Source organism: Helianthus annuus, chromosome 6 (genome assembly GCF_002127325.2).
Source record: "Helianthus annuus cultivar XRQ/B chromosome 6, HanXRQr2.0-SUNRISE, whole genome shotgun sequence".
Taxonomy (NCBI): Eukaryota; Viridiplantae; Streptophyta; class Magnoliopsida; order Asterales; family Asteraceae; genus Helianthus; species Helianthus annuus.
This window is the reverse complement of record NC_035438.2, coordinates 70,645,734-70,661,353: the sequence shown is the minus strand read 5'-3', so window position 1 is coordinate 70,661,353 and position 15,620 is coordinate 70,645,734. Positions and strand designations below refer to the sequence as shown.

General features: G+C 38.2%; 1 protein-coding gene across 1 annotated transcript; it reads left to right on the top strand.

Annotated features, from left to right (window-relative positions):
- The first annotated feature begins 8,487 nt into the window (after nucleotides 1-8,487).
- Nucleotides 8,488-15,053, top strand: LOC110865625 (nuclear pore complex protein NUP1). Its single transcript, XM_022114946.2, has 8 exons — nucleotides 8,488-8,813; nucleotides 10,432-10,490; nucleotides 11,927-12,093; nucleotides 12,532-12,730; nucleotides 12,799-13,098; nucleotides 13,634-13,705; nucleotides 13,789-14,301; nucleotides 14,374-15,053. The coding sequence occupies exons 1-8, from the start codon at nucleotides 8,525-8,527 to the stop codon at nucleotides 14,839-14,841; spliced, it is 2,067 nt and encodes a 688-aa protein (XP_021970638.1). The 5' UTR covers nucleotides 8,488-8,524; the 3' UTR covers nucleotides 14,842-15,053.
- The last annotated feature ends 567 nt before the right edge of the window (nucleotides 15,054-15,620 follow it).

Genomic DNA, 15,620 nt, shown 5'->3' with positions numbered 1-15,620 from the left:
CACACCACCTCTCTCACACTTCATCCACCACCCACCACCACCATAACACCATCATCCACCACCATCATCCATTGTCCATCGTAGAGTGTGTGAGTCGTCTCGGGATCCAAGATTGATCGTAAGAGTTCTTGACAATCAAGGCCATGTTTGCCTAAGTCTCTTACATCACTTGGTGAAGACAAGTGTTTAGTATAATACTTTTTATTTTTAATCTTTTACACTTTTTATTTGGTTTTGTATTAATGACTTTAATAACTAGTTACTTATGTTGAAGGTGATCTTTCCTTATCGTTTGTCCGTGGTGTCTTGGCATTATTTTACTGTCTATATAAAATAAAAGATTTTCACCATTCATATCTCCACGGTCTATATGGAGGTATGTTGGCTACCTGGTCGGGGGTTAAGGGAACGGTTTGGTAAGGGTCTTGCCCTTGTTCAGCGTTTAGAGGTCCTGCTTGGGACCTGGGTCAAATTTAGTAGGATCTCCTTCAATGCCCATAGGTATTGGATGGCGGGGATCCAAACTCTTTGATCCCCTCATAAGTTAACTACTATTAATACTATAACCCGGCTATTTAGGACTGTATCCCTGCTGACTCAGACTACTTAGCCGAGGGTAACGTCACCGCCAAAAGCGGGGCCTACCACAATTTGCATTAATAACTTAATTCATTATCTTTCAATAATCCGACTCTTTAGGATTGTATCCTTGCTGACTCAAACTACTGGGTTGAGGGTAACGTCGCCTTCAAAAGAGGGGCCTACTACAATAACTAAGATAATCTCTTAAACAAGTGCAAAGGTGCGAAAATAATCAAAGGTTATACTAATACACATGTCGGATCCAAGTGATTCATCTTGTCTATCTGTTTTTATTTTATTTTTATTTTTCAGCATTTAGTTAGTTTTTATTTTCTTAAGTTTAAAAACATTTCTCTAACCTTTTTGATTTGATTAGACGTTGAGGATAAACCGGTATTAAAAGCTCTTGTGTCCTTGGACGACCTCGGTATCTTACCAACACTATACTACGTCCACGATGGGTGCACTTGCCCATATGTGTGTTTAGTGTTAGTAAATATCGTGTTTTATAAATTTAAAACTTGGCTAAAAGTGTAAAAAGGGGCTTAAATACTCATCAAAATAATATTACACTTCACGCACATCAAGTTTTTGGCGCCGCTGCCGGGGACACAAGGATTTTAAGAAAGTTAGGAATCAACGGCCTAATCATATTTTTAATTTTCTTTAACTTTTTAGGATTTTTTCTTAGTTTTTTAGCTTCTGCAGAGCTCAACACGGGGCCGTGCCCGCTGAACACGCCCCGTGCTCAATCATTGGAACTGACAATCCTGTTTTAAGTCAGACAGTAGGCTGAACACGGGGCCGTGTCCACTCAACACGCCCCCGTGCCCAAGATTCAGTTGCTGAAAACAGAACCGTTAGATCCCGGCGGTTGGTAATTTCTGACACAAACATGAGTGATAGTAATTCTTTTTACTTTAGGCACTCTTATGGTTTGTGGTGTCGAATATGTGGAGGCGAACATGAGGAATTAAAATGTTTTTTCCTCACTTATAGGCCCCACTATATAGACCCACCGATTCCTTGTAACCTTAAGAGGGGCGAAAGTAAAAATAAGCACTATTTCTCCCTCGAATGCGCCCAGCCAGATATTCTAGGAGAAATGCTCCTTGACGAGTTATTTCAACTAGAAGAACTACTTCTCAATTGGTCAAAAGAACTTAGGAAGGATTTTTTAGATCCATCCCAAGATGATGACCATGAGGAAATGTTGGAACCGCATTCCGACAACCTCGTTGCTCCCGAAAATACCTTCTTACCTAGAAAAGACGCGGACGATAGTCGTCCCTGTGCCGATTGTGCCGTGAAGGACTCCCCATCGACTTCGTTCGATGCATACATAGACCTGAGCGATTCGGCATACACCTTCTTTAACGAGAGCCCGGGAAAGGGTTGGACTTGTCCACCTAGAATGAAAATAGGAATTACCCTCACCGACAACCTCTTGCGTTCTCGCCTTAGTATAGGACAATTAAGGTATCTTAGGCACTGTGGGGTTGTTCCAACAAGTCAAGAGCCACCCGATATAGATTAGCTCCTTAGTAAAGACAAAACTTCATAAAACAGCTTTCCGACACGGGGCCGTGCCCGGCCAACACGCCCCAGTGTCCACCAAAAGATTCCCTTCTGATCAGAACGTCAGAATACGGACAAACTGTGTCAGAATTTTATCTGCACACGGGGCCGTGTCTCCAGCGGACACGGGGCCGTGTCCAGCAGGCTGTCGTTTTCTATAAATGCAGCAAAAAAAATCCTGCACATTTGGACCAACTTGGGGACAGAGATTTGAAAGAATCTTCTCTCAAACAATCCTAGGTAAGTCTAAAAGAAGTTTCCAACAACCCATCTTGTCCTTTCCTCTTCTAGACATTTCCTTCTTCTTCATCTTTCTTCAAGAACTACCATGAAAAGTTTGAATTTTCAATCTTTGTGGTAGGGAACAATGAGTTTTGATCATGGAATCTTGGTAAAAACATGTTATGTAACATTGTTTAGAGTTATTTACTGTAAAAAAAAAAGCTTGCATAAACTCAGGAAATAACTTAAAAACCCAAGATTCCTTGCTCCAAAATTCTGCAGAAAGATGAACACGGGGCCGTGCTCAATGAGCACGGGGCCGTGTCCAGAAACTGTTTCGTCATATAAACTGCTTTTGGTTTATTTTTCGTAGAATGGCGAGTGAAAACAGCGAAACATCATCCGTTCATTCCTCAAACAGCCGAAGGGGAAGGAGGCCCTCCGTTGAAGCTACACTTGTGCACTACGTGATAGCACTAAGGGAAGCTCTCGACGAAATGACGTCAGTAGAGGAGGTCCTCATTGACCGTATTAACGATCTTACAATGGGACTTGAAAGCAGCTTCCAAGAGATTAACCTTTTGCACCAAAGGTTAAACATTTTGGTAGCACCTCCTATGGAACCAGTCCTTCCACAACAAGACTGGAACTTGGCACTCGGTGTTAACAACCCTACCGGGTGGGGAGACTTTCCCGCAGAACCTCACATGGAAAATCCACAAGAAGTTCCAGCGGAAGTTGAAACTCCTCAAACTAATGCGAACGAGCCCTCTTTTCTCCTTCCAAGGGAGGTAGAGGAGTGGCTTGCCGACATATGAGGAGAACCACACCCGGAAGTAGGAGTTCTAAAAAAGCCTTATCTAACCAAGATTAGTAGCTTCTTGGAAATTTTGCTAAATTAAAATAAAACATAGGGCTAGAACTCCATAAGTTTAATAGTTATGTAATTTTTATCTTTATCTTTATGTAATGTCTCTCTATGATTAGTAATGTTATGATGGTTTTAAGATTGATGGTTGTTTTAACAAATAAAACACACTCATGGTGGTAATTGATGAAAAAGGGAACGAGAAAAATGGAACCATGCACGAAGAACAGGGCAACCCGACAAAAATCTCCATCACAGAAGGCTCAACACGGGCCGTGCCCAACCAACACGGCCCCGTGCTGAGCCCCCTGCAGAAAATCACCCAGTTCAGGTAACTGGACACGGGCCGTGTTCAGCGGACACGCCCCTGTGTCCAGGCTTCTGTTTCAATTCTGTAATTTTTGTTACTGGCACTTGACCACGGGGCCGTGCCCAGTCAACACGGGGCCGTGTCCAGGATGCCAGTAACATAAATCTTTACTTTTTAACCCACTTTTACACATTCTAATCAACCAAAAACTTTATTTTTGGACACATTGAGGACAATGTGTAATTTAAGTGTGGGGGGGATGCTAAAACCTTGAAATTTTGCAAAATCCTAAACACAAGCCTTACACAAAACTCTATTGGAACCGCTAAACACCCCAAATTTTTTCAAAAAACTTTTTCATTTTTTTATTTACTTGCTTAGTTTAAGTTGGGAATAACAAGTTCTAAAAAGGTTATATTTTTACAAGTTTACAACCGATAGCGTCATGATAAAAGGAACCAACATAAGAAAATTATGAAACGGTATAACAAGTCTAGTTAAAAATTCGATTATATATACTTGATCACATTAAAAACCCATTCCCACAAAAGTGAGTTTTGAGCCTTTATTGAGCATAAAAATACACATATTTAGATTAAATGCTCATTTTTCGTTTCTTGTGTGAATAACCGCTCGGTTCTTACAAATCTAGAACTTGCCACGACGATACATTCCCGGTCCTTACCAACTTAAACCCAAGTAAGTAAATGATGGAGGCATTAGGACTAACCATTTTTCTTTCAAAACCATTATTTTTCATTTTTTTTACCTACCCAAAATCCCCCTAGATAGCCCCTTTGAGCCTAAACCTTTCATTTCATTACCCCAAAACCCTTTTTACCCACCAAAAACCTTTTTATTTTTTTTTTCACCCTTTATTTTAGTAACAAGCTCGCTTTTTCGTAAACTCATCTTTTTATGTGACGATCAAAAAAAAAATGATGATGAAGTCAAAAACAAACAAAAGCTATAAAAGCTTGTTTGGAGAAATACTTCAAAATAAAAAAGTCACTAAAAACAAGGTACTTCACGAAAACCGACGCTTGTTACGATTTTCGCCTTTTTTACTAACCACTAACCAACCACCCACCTTTAACCCAAGCCTAACCCTTCACCCCAAAAGTCCTCTTGATATTTACAAAGGTAAAAAGTTAAAAAGGAGGAGGATTGATTGCTTGGCAAGCCTATGGAAGGCGTAAGTTCCATGCCGCTCTCGAGTGATTCACTAAAAATATACACCTTCGGCCGAGTGTTGAGTGATCCCCCGTGAGGTATGTGAACTTGTATATAAATGGAATTTTAATAAGGCATGCTATGCCCAAATAAGTAATTCATCTTATGAAAAGTTCAAAATAAACCATAACGAATAGGATTGTAAATAAATAAAAATAAAACCTATAAAAACCTTGGATTCCCGACACTCTAGGACAAGCTAAAAAACTTCTCTTCTACCTATTCTATTTGGGAGTGTAAGCCACATTTAAAGAGTTTTGCTTGAGGACAAGCAAAAGTTCAAGTGTGGGGGTATTTGATGTGTGTAAAATGCAACATATAAATCACATCAATTAAGGCATAAAACTAACCCTTTTTAAGTACTAATGTTGGAAAAAGAGTGTTTTTGTTTTCCTTTTGTATTTTCAGGATGAAATGAGCTCAAAATCACAAAAGAAGCAAAAAGACAACTAATTCTACCATAAATACAAGAAAAGGAACAAAAGTAGACTGCCCGGACCCTCAACGGCACCTCCCAAAGCAAAGGAGAAGAAACAGAGTCTGAACATGCCCCGTGTCCAGCGAACACGGGGGCGTGCCCAGGAAGCAGCAGAAAAGACAAACCAGTAGAAGCTTCCATTGCCCACCACGGGGCCGTGTCCAGCGGGCACGGGGGCGTGGTGAAAGTACAGCAGGCGCATTAATTGTAATTCGCAATTACAATTAATGAGGAGAGAGAGTGTCAGACGGGCACGGGGCCGTGTCCAGCGGACACGGGGCCGTGTCCAGCCTTCTGTTCAGCCTATAAATAGAGGAGCTTGGCTTCATTCTCTCTCATCCCTTGGCACACCACCTCTCTCACACTTCATCCACCACCCACCACCACCATAACACCATCATCCACCACCATCATCCATTGTCCATCGTAGAGTGTGTGAGTCGTCTCGGGATCCAAGATTGATCGTAAGAGTTCTTGACAATCAAGGCCATGTTTGCCTAAGTCTCTTACATCACTTGGTTAAGACAAGTGTTTAGTATAATACTTTTTATTTTTAATCTTTTGCACTTTTTATTTGGTTTTGTATTAATGACTTTAATAACTAGTTACTTATGTTGAAGGTGATCTTTCCTTATCGTTTGTCCGTGGTGTCTTGGCATTATTTTACTGTCTATATAAAATAAAAGATTTTCACCATTTATATCTCCACGGTCTATATAGAGGTATGTTGGCTACCTGGTCGGGGGTTAAGGGAACGGTTTGGTAAGGGTCTTGCCCTTGTTCAGTGTTTAGAGGTCCTGCTTGGGACCTGGGTCAAATTTAGTAGGATCTCCTTCAATGCCCATAGGTATTGGATGGCGGGGATCCAAACTCTTTGATCCCCTCATAAGTTAACTACTATTAATACTATAACCCGGCTATTTAGGACTGTATCCCTGCTGACTCAGACTACTTAGCCGAGGGTAACGTCACCGCCAAAAGCGGGGCCTACCACAATTTGCATTAATAACTTAATTCATTATCTTTCAATAATCCGACTCTTTAGGATTGTATCCTTGCTGACTCAAACTACTGGGTTGAGGGTAACGTCGCCTTCAAAAGAGGGGCCTACTACAATAACTAAGATAATCTCTTAAACAAGTGCAAAAGTGCGAAAATAATCAAAGGTTATACTAATACACATGTCGGATCCAAGTGATTCATCTTGTCTATCTGTTTTTATTTTATTTTTATTTTTCAGCATTTAGTTAGTTTTTATTTTCTTAAGTTTAAAAACATTTCTCTAACCTTTTTGATTTGATTAGACGTTGAGGATAAACCGGTATTAAAAGCTCTTGTGTCCTTGGACGACCTCGGTATCTTACCAACACTATACTACGTCCACGATGGGTGCACTTGCCCATATGTGTGTTTAGTGTTAGTAAATATCGTGTTTTATAAATTTAAAACTTGGCTAAAAGTGTAAAAAGGGGCTTAAATACTCATCAAAATAATATTACACTTCACGCACATCATACACCTTGAAACTAGCCCACAAAACCCAACTATATGGAGCTGAATTTTGCTGAATTGGGGCTGCCATATTTCTTTATTTTTTTATTTTTTTAAAATATTATAATGAGTAATTTTGTTAATTAAGTTGTGTAATAATATGCAACAATGTTTCCCCTAACTTGTAACAAGGTGAAATATGAAATAAAACATGATTTAACTAGGTAAAAAGTGTAATGTACAAGTATGTAACATGTTTGTAAGTGACAAGTATATGTCACATATTAGATGATTAACCGTTGTATAAATAAACATATTATTAGGGGTTTTTAGGTATCAATAATTTAAGGACAAGCATGGACATGCATCGTGAATAAGTATCGTATAAGTATGAATTACAAATAAGGATTCGATGTACAATGAATTCGAACGTATGAACATGTATGAATATGTAGATGGTGAATTTAAAGAAACACGAATTTTATTTATGATCCAAGTCTCGGATTTTACAACGAAAAGACGACTACAATAATACAAGATTTCCAAAAATAGCATTACAAGGCGAGCTTTCTAATTATGGAAAGTATGAAAAAGCAGGGCGTTACATGGGCTAACAAAAATGTCTTATCCTTTTTAATATAGGTCACATGCGACATGACTAACACAAGTATCAAACATGTATACGATTCATTTAACTACTTTATACCTCATGTGCATAACACATTTGTATATTTTATATACCAAGAAGAAAAACGATAAAACCAAATCTTCTAATTCTAACTATTTTTTTAAAAATATAAAATTATATAGTTTACTTTTTCTTATACATGTCTTTTTTTTAACGTCAAATTTGAATCACTGACAGACCACTGAAGTATCATCATGCCACGAGCGGAACCACCCGACCATATCCATCGATACACAAATTCAGAAGAAAATCCAATAAATATGGGAAAAATCTCTTTTGTGGGAATCGAACTCAGGACCTATCCCATAGCTTTATCTCACCCCAAAAATTCTACTAGACTATGAAGCCACGGGCCTTTTCTTATACATAGGTCTGCAAACGAACCGAACGAACACGAACAAGACCTTGTTTGTGCTCGTTTGTTAAGAAATATATGTGTTCACAAACACTTATCGAACGAGATTTTATGGTCATGTTCGTTTGTTAAGGAAATGAACTTGTTCGTGTTCGTTTGTGTTTGTTTGTTAATTTTAGGCAACGAACAAAAACGAACGTTGACGAACACAAATGAGCATAAACTAATGTTCATGAACACAAATGGAAACAAACGAACACAAACAATCGTTCACGAACAAAATATAAAATACACTGTTATTAGATATTTAACTTGTCGGAATTTTGAAGTATTTAAATAAATATAAAAACTAAAAACACTAGTTAACTATCGAACGCAAACGAACACGTTACCGAACGTTCATGAACATAAACGAACGAACACGACCTCTGTTCATGTTTGTTCATTTAACTAAATGAACGAAATTTCTTGTTCGTGTTCGTTTGTTTCATAAACAAACAAACACAAACGAACTTCTTGCCAAACCGTTCACAAATTGTTCGCTGAACGTTTGGTTCATTTGCAGCTCTACTTATACATGTCTAATCATGTATTAAACAGATAATAACGAGTTACAATGCTTGACCGACCCGACCCGACCCGACCGACGGAACCAAAAACCCATTAAAACCCACATTTTTAAATCAGGAACCAAACAACCACTAGAGAGAGAGAGAGAGATGGAGAGCTCTAAGCCGTCATCTTCGACAACGCCGTATCCCGGAGGCGCCGGTGCCGGCGGAAAGTTCAGAAAGCCACCAAGGAAGCGGCCGTCTACACCTTACGACCGTCCACCACCGAGTACTGCCAATAACCAATCTCAGTCCGGTGGCTGGCTGTCGAAGCTTGTTGTCAATCCTGCTCGCCGTCTCATCGTCGGTGGAGCCACCAGAATACTGCCGTCCTTTCTCTTTAACCCTGAATCTTCATCTGCCGATGAATATGTGGACGATTCTTCTAGTGATCATGGTGAGTTTATGTTTTCTGGCGAGTTAGGGTTTTGTTTCTAGTTGACGGATCTTATGCAGCTGCAATACATTTGTGTTTTGTAATCATGTTGAAGTAGACGTTTTGGTTATGTTATGCTGTTGTTGAGTGATTTAAGTATTTCATTTTGTGTAATTGATGAAATTTTATTGTTTGGATTAAAATGATGTTTGATCTTTATTAGTTAGTTTGTTTTGGTTTTAAGAAGATATTGGAGGATTGAAGTTTTGTTAATATTTGGTTAAGGTCTTGGATCTTAAGGAAGTGATCAATGTAGGGTGAAAAATGGCTAATTGAAGGATTAAGATGTAAATAGAGCTGTGAGACGTGAGTGGTTAATGGTTGTTATCACACGAAGAGTTTTGAGTAAGTAAGCACTTAACTCTGTTATGTAGTATACAACTTTGTTAGAAGTATGGACACCTGACTTAGTCTGTATTTATGGCTAGTGTGTGGGTATTGGAAGGAAGCTGGTTTCTTAGTGGTCTGGTAATATAGGTGAGCTTTCCGTAGGATTAATAAATACATACATGCTGTTAACCGACTTCTTTTGGAAGGGTACACAAAATCTATGCAGTCAATAGCGTGCTATAGCGGTGCTATAGCGCCTAGCGGACATACGAACCCATAGCGGTCCCGCTATTAGCGGTGCTAAATCCGCTATTGGACCGCTATTTTGAAACCTGTATAGCGGTCGTAGCACTGCTTTTAGCGTTTTTTCTTATTTCAGCCCAAAAGTAAGGTAAAGCCCACATTAATTAACTTTTTGTTTATAAATAAACCCAAAAGTAAAGGCCCAAACCCAAAATTAAACCTAAATATCTAATTTGCTGGACTTTCCCAGTTAATGTTTTGGATTTTGATATTACTACTAATATTTTGCATGATATATTACTATAAATTTTGATATTATTGTTAATATTTTTCAATATATATATATTTATATACATGTAAATACATAAAATATGCATGATATAAAAATTACCGCTATAACCTATATATAATATAGCGGACCTTGACCGCTATTTGATTTTGGACCGCTATAATTGCATAGCACAAAGTTAGGATATTATTGTTTTTTTTACTGATTAGAAGTAGACATGGGTGCAATTTGAGAGATGAGAAGTAGTCATGGGTGCAATTTGAGTGATAAGAAGTAAGTCAACTAGACATTGGGTTATCTATAGAAGGTTATCTATAGAACAATGAAAGCTTCTATCTGTGTTTTAGTCAGCGAAGGGAAAAAAGGTTTCAGAAGTAAGACCGCTAGCTGATTACCGATTTTATTACGTAGGGGTAGGCCACATGCACTTATACCTGAATTGGGTAGAAGTAAGGTTGTGAGGATGCGAATCATTATCTTTATGAAAATACAAAACTCTTTTATTCAACTTTCGATTGACGTTTTGGTAGTGCAACTGAATTGGGTAGGGTATGCATTGAAATCCAAGACAATGCCATTGATGATTGATCATCATGTTCATTAGCCATTTATCATTAAGATGTCAACTGAGAGTACTATGACGCATACCCTTAAATTTTCTTAATTATATCTTCTATGTATCATTTACTAATATGAACATTTTCTTTTATTGGACAGACGATGAAGATGTAGATGCAATTGTACATGCACTCGATGATGCTAAACACACTTTGGAGGCAAGTCCTGTTTTTTTCATTATGCTTAGACATCTACACATGTAACATTCATGCAAATATTTCTAGTTTTTTGTTTTATTTACCTTGTTCTAGAAATATATAATTTGTTATGGTCCCAAATATACATTATTTTACTAAATTAATACACATAAAGGTTTGTAGATATCCTACTAGACCTTTGCCATATGTACCCCCTTGCGGGATCTTTCTGCACTACTATAATTTGTTATATTTTGATTTTCATGTTACTTGTTTGATAGTGACTTGGTGAAAATATCATATGATGATACAGCTATGACATGATTCAGAAAGTTTGATGTCGTTGCTGTAATTATCCACAAAGCATTATGTTGATGCAAAAGGTAGGTTAACAAATCACAAGATTGATGAAATGATCATCAAGTTATATTGAGACATGACATATACGTGGCACCAGGGAATTTGTGATTTTAGGTAGCAGATGATCATGCATAAATATTTAAACATGAACTATATGCTCAATTGACAGAAGTGGCTGCCTTACTCTTGCAAATAATTTTTGGATACAAGCTACTGTAAATCTTGTGGTCCAAAATGGATCACCAATTTTATTTTCATGACGACAACAGGGAAAGAGAGTAGTTTCACTTCAAATATTTCCAGAAAAGGGAATGCTGTTTCTTATAGCCGCTCGCTATTTATCGTTATTTTCTATGGAGCATATAGGTACCTTATCGCTATTCGCCGTTAACAACTATGGGGTCATCTAGAAAAGGAAATAAAACACTTTTTGTTGTACAAAATGCTGTAGCAATGCCTTGTCGATATAACAGACCATAGTTATTAAAGTTGTTAGGTGCACTCAAGGCGCATAGGCCTCGCCTGAGGCCTAGGCGCAAGACGCAAAAAAACGTGGGCCTGAGAAAAAAAAGCGTACATAAAAAAAAACTTAAAATATTTTTATATAATAAAAATTAATACTATTCTTCAAATTAAATATACTAAAGCTATTATATAACATTTAATATCGTCTATTTAGTACCAAAAGTTAGAAAATGCTAGTTTATTAGTGTAGAAAAGTATTTTCGTTAGATAAAAGTAGAAATCCAGCTAGAATCTTGCCAGAATTTAGAGAATTTGACCGAAAACTCTCAAGAATCTAGGAATATCGCCGGAATCTGCACATGAACCATCACCTGAATAATTAAAGCGCAATTGCCTTGACTTAAGGCGCAATTACCTTGCCTAGCTAGGAAATTGGGCCTAGGCGGAAGAGGCGATGGCTTTTAACAACTATGTAACAGACCCACATCATTGACTCATTGTGTATAGTTGGATTGAATTTTAAATGTTTGACCTTCTTTCAGTTTTATGTTTCACCATGTTGATACATCATACAAGATGAATACTTAAAAATGGCTAAGTTATATGAGTGTATGCTCTTATGTTTTGTGCAGGTTGGAGTATCCAGTTCGATTAGAAATGCAGGCCCTAGTAATGAAGTGGATAAATTGAAGGGGATCTCAGACCATGTTAATATCCAACAAGATAACTCAAAGAAGTCGACTGATGATCTTGGTTTAGATCAAATTGAGACCTTGCTGAAAGGGAAACAATTCTCTCGGTAAAGCGTTATGTTTGACTCATGAAATATATATAGAGTAGGGTTCATGTGGGAACCACTCACCACCACCCAAAAACCTACCCCCCCCCCCCCCCCCCCTCCTTCTTCTTCCAAAAAAAACTAAACCCCCCACCCAAGCTAAAAGCTAGACCCCAAAACTAAATGCTATTTTTTAAAAAAATTTACAGTTAAATCGCGACTTCTATTAAAAAAAATTAAAAAGAATTTCTTTTAATTATTAAAAAGTTGCGATTTTAATGGAAATTTAAAAAAAGAAATTTTGTATTTTTTAACTAGTTTTGGTTGTGTTCACACTGGTTCTCGCCATAAATGGTGGTTCCTAAATGATCTCACCCTATATATATATATTCTTTACCAGCCTTCCAACTCATTATTTGTGTGGAACATTTTGTTAATTAACGTTCAATTGAATGGCAGGGATGAAAGCAGGCGTTTAATGGAGATATTGAATTCTAGATTGGTTGATGATTCTAATGCCGAGGGAGCGGAGAAAGCAGCAAATGTGACTCCTCAGGGGAAAGGTAAAGGAAACGTGTCGGACCGCGAACTCCCGTCTACATCTAATATTAGGAAGCAATATGATGTGGAAACCCCAATGCCTCGTTTGCAATCAGCTGTGAGTACAATTCTTGATTTATGCTATTAGCAATTATTATATCGTTAGTGTAACATTCTTCATTGCAGATACAAGATGAAGTTGCTGCGTCACCAATAGATATTGCTAAAGCTTATATGGGAAGCCGAGCATCAGAATCGGGATTTAAAACTTACGGTAACAACACATCAACAGCTGGAAGGGAACAACAGATTAATGACGTGTTCCCTTCAAAACCCCATTTTTTCACGCCTTCATCAAAATCATCTACTTGTTGGCCCGGTGCCATGGTACAAGACCATCGCGGTTATCTAACTCCGCAGAGTCAAAGAAGCAGATACGGGCTTCATAATATTCCACGCACACCGTATTCTAGAACCAAGCCAAGAGTACGTGGTCCTTATTTATTTTCGAGTAAAATGCCATTTTTGGCAAGTTTTGCGACTTTCGTCTAAAGGTTTGTTTCTCTGCATCTGGATCTAAAAGGTTTGAAATCTTGCCATTTTCATCCGGCTCGTTAACTCCATCCATTTTTCTCTATTAAGTATTAAGTCACGAGTATTTCCGTCTTTTCTGCTAACTTAAAAGGCAATTCGGTCTTTTTCACTTTATGTACACTGTACAGGCATTTAGCATAATGTACAAGTATTCAAAAGATCGAATTTCCCTTTAAGTTAACAAAAAAGACGAAAATACCCTTGACTTAACGGAGGAAAATGGATGGAGTTAACGAGCCAGATAAAAATGGCAAGATTTAAAACCTTTTGGATTCGGATGCGAAAAAACAAACTTTTGAACGAAAGTCGCAAAACTGGCCAAACCTAAGGGACGAAAAAGGCATTTTACTCTTTATTTTTTTAACCTAAATTTATCAAGATTCGTTTGACATTCTAGTGTTCAAGTTATTTATTTATTTAAATACAGCTGAATCAGTTACAAGGTGATGGCAAGTCTTCTAATGTTTCTCTGACCACGTTCCAACAATCTAGGTGGCAGGTACATTTTATTCTAGCTGCTCACATACTTGTTATCGACTTACCGTAGATATAATTATTGATAATTGTCCTGTATGTACACAGATAAAGACAAGTAGTGATGTCATGGATGGTGGGTATGGATCAGTAGGTCCTATTCGTCGTGTTAGGAACAAGTTTGCGTCAGAACCACAATCTGAAGGACCAACACGTCGCTCTCCTGCTCAGCTCGTTTCTTCCTCCAGTGCTTCTAGAAGCTTTATGCCCGTATTCCAAAAGAATCCGGTAACTAGTGGCACTTCACACCTGAATACACCAGACAAGCATGAACAAACTTTTAAAGCCGAGGCAGGACCGTCTAATGAGACAGTTAGAAAGATATTAGAGCATCTCGATAGACACAAGCCGACCCCTAAAGAAAAGGCAGCCGAGTTGAAGCTAGCAACCGAATGGAAACGATCGCCTTCTCGAGATACTACTTTAAAAGGACCCGAGAGTGGAATAAGCTTCAGAGATCAAATGAAAACCTCAAATGCAGAAACCAAAACGTCTACCACGGCTAATGATGCTGCTGCAGGGCCTTCATTCGGTCTTAAGAATACGGATGTTGCAAATGAGGTACTTTCCCGTATTTTCATTGTCTTCATTATATGCCGTATTTCTAATCGCAGCACCTTTGGTTCAAAACAGAAGTCTAGGGTTCCAGACAGCAAGGAAAAGGAAAAAAGTCAGCCATGGTCATTTGACAACAAAACCAACGGCCAAGATCTCACTAAGAAGAGGCCATCTCAACCGAACTTGAAACCTATTTCCTTCAAGAGGCCAGACCCACAACAGGTTGTATCATCTGATAATGGCCGTGGATTCACCTTCTCTTTCCCCGCCACTGCCAGCTCAGCATCAGAGCCACAGCCACCAACGCCATCCATCTTGCCATTTTTCTCACCACCAGCAGCACCCCAGTCAAAGGATTTGCCTGTTACACCAGCTTACAGCTTTGGATTGAACAAATCAAGTGAGCGGGTTGTTTTCAGTTTCCCTTCTACCAGCAGTGCTGCTGTTGATGATGGCGTGTCTGATCTTAAGTTCGATTTTGGGTCAGAGAAGAAGAGGGTGTCGTTTGGTTTGATAGGAAGTGATGCCATTGTTATCAATTAACCAGTTTCAAGGGAGTCTAGCAAGTGTTGTTTTTTTTTTCTTGATATTTTTGTATCTGATTGATATATTCTTATGATGGATTATATCGGGTGATGATTTGTATCACTAGCGTAACGGTAATCGGTTATGTGATTACAAATTGTTAGTAACGAAAAACTTGTTGCACTTGGTGTTCATGCGTTCAATTTGTGATGCAAAAGCACATTGTTAAATTGTGATCAAAATTTGGTGGAACCCAGAGGAGATGGGAGAAAGAGTTATTCATACTATTGATCATATATTGGATTTACTGTAACAACTAAGGTAGTGTTTGGTATGCAGTAATGAGAGGTGGAATGGAATGGATGATTACAAGGGAATGAAGAAAGAGTTTCTTCTTGTCAGATTGTATTAGAAACAACACACTGAATACACAATAAATTCTAACACAAATGATCCAAGAACTTCAAATCTATCCTATACACATATATAGGGCACACTGTTAAACTCGGACAACACAGACATGTCCGAGTTTAACCCACTAAGTACTCATGATCAGGTTATCCCCTGATCAATTACACACACACACAACCTGTTAAACTCGGATCCCTATCAGTAGTTACTAACTATTGATATTACATATTGATCCAGGTTTAACATAAACCCTGACACACGTAACACTTAGAAATAATACAAAATATTTTAGGTATTACTACAAAATTAATTATCTTCGACGCTTTCATCACCAGTAAGTGCACTTACAGACTCCCCTTGATGAATGCTCGGAGATGTCTTCAAAA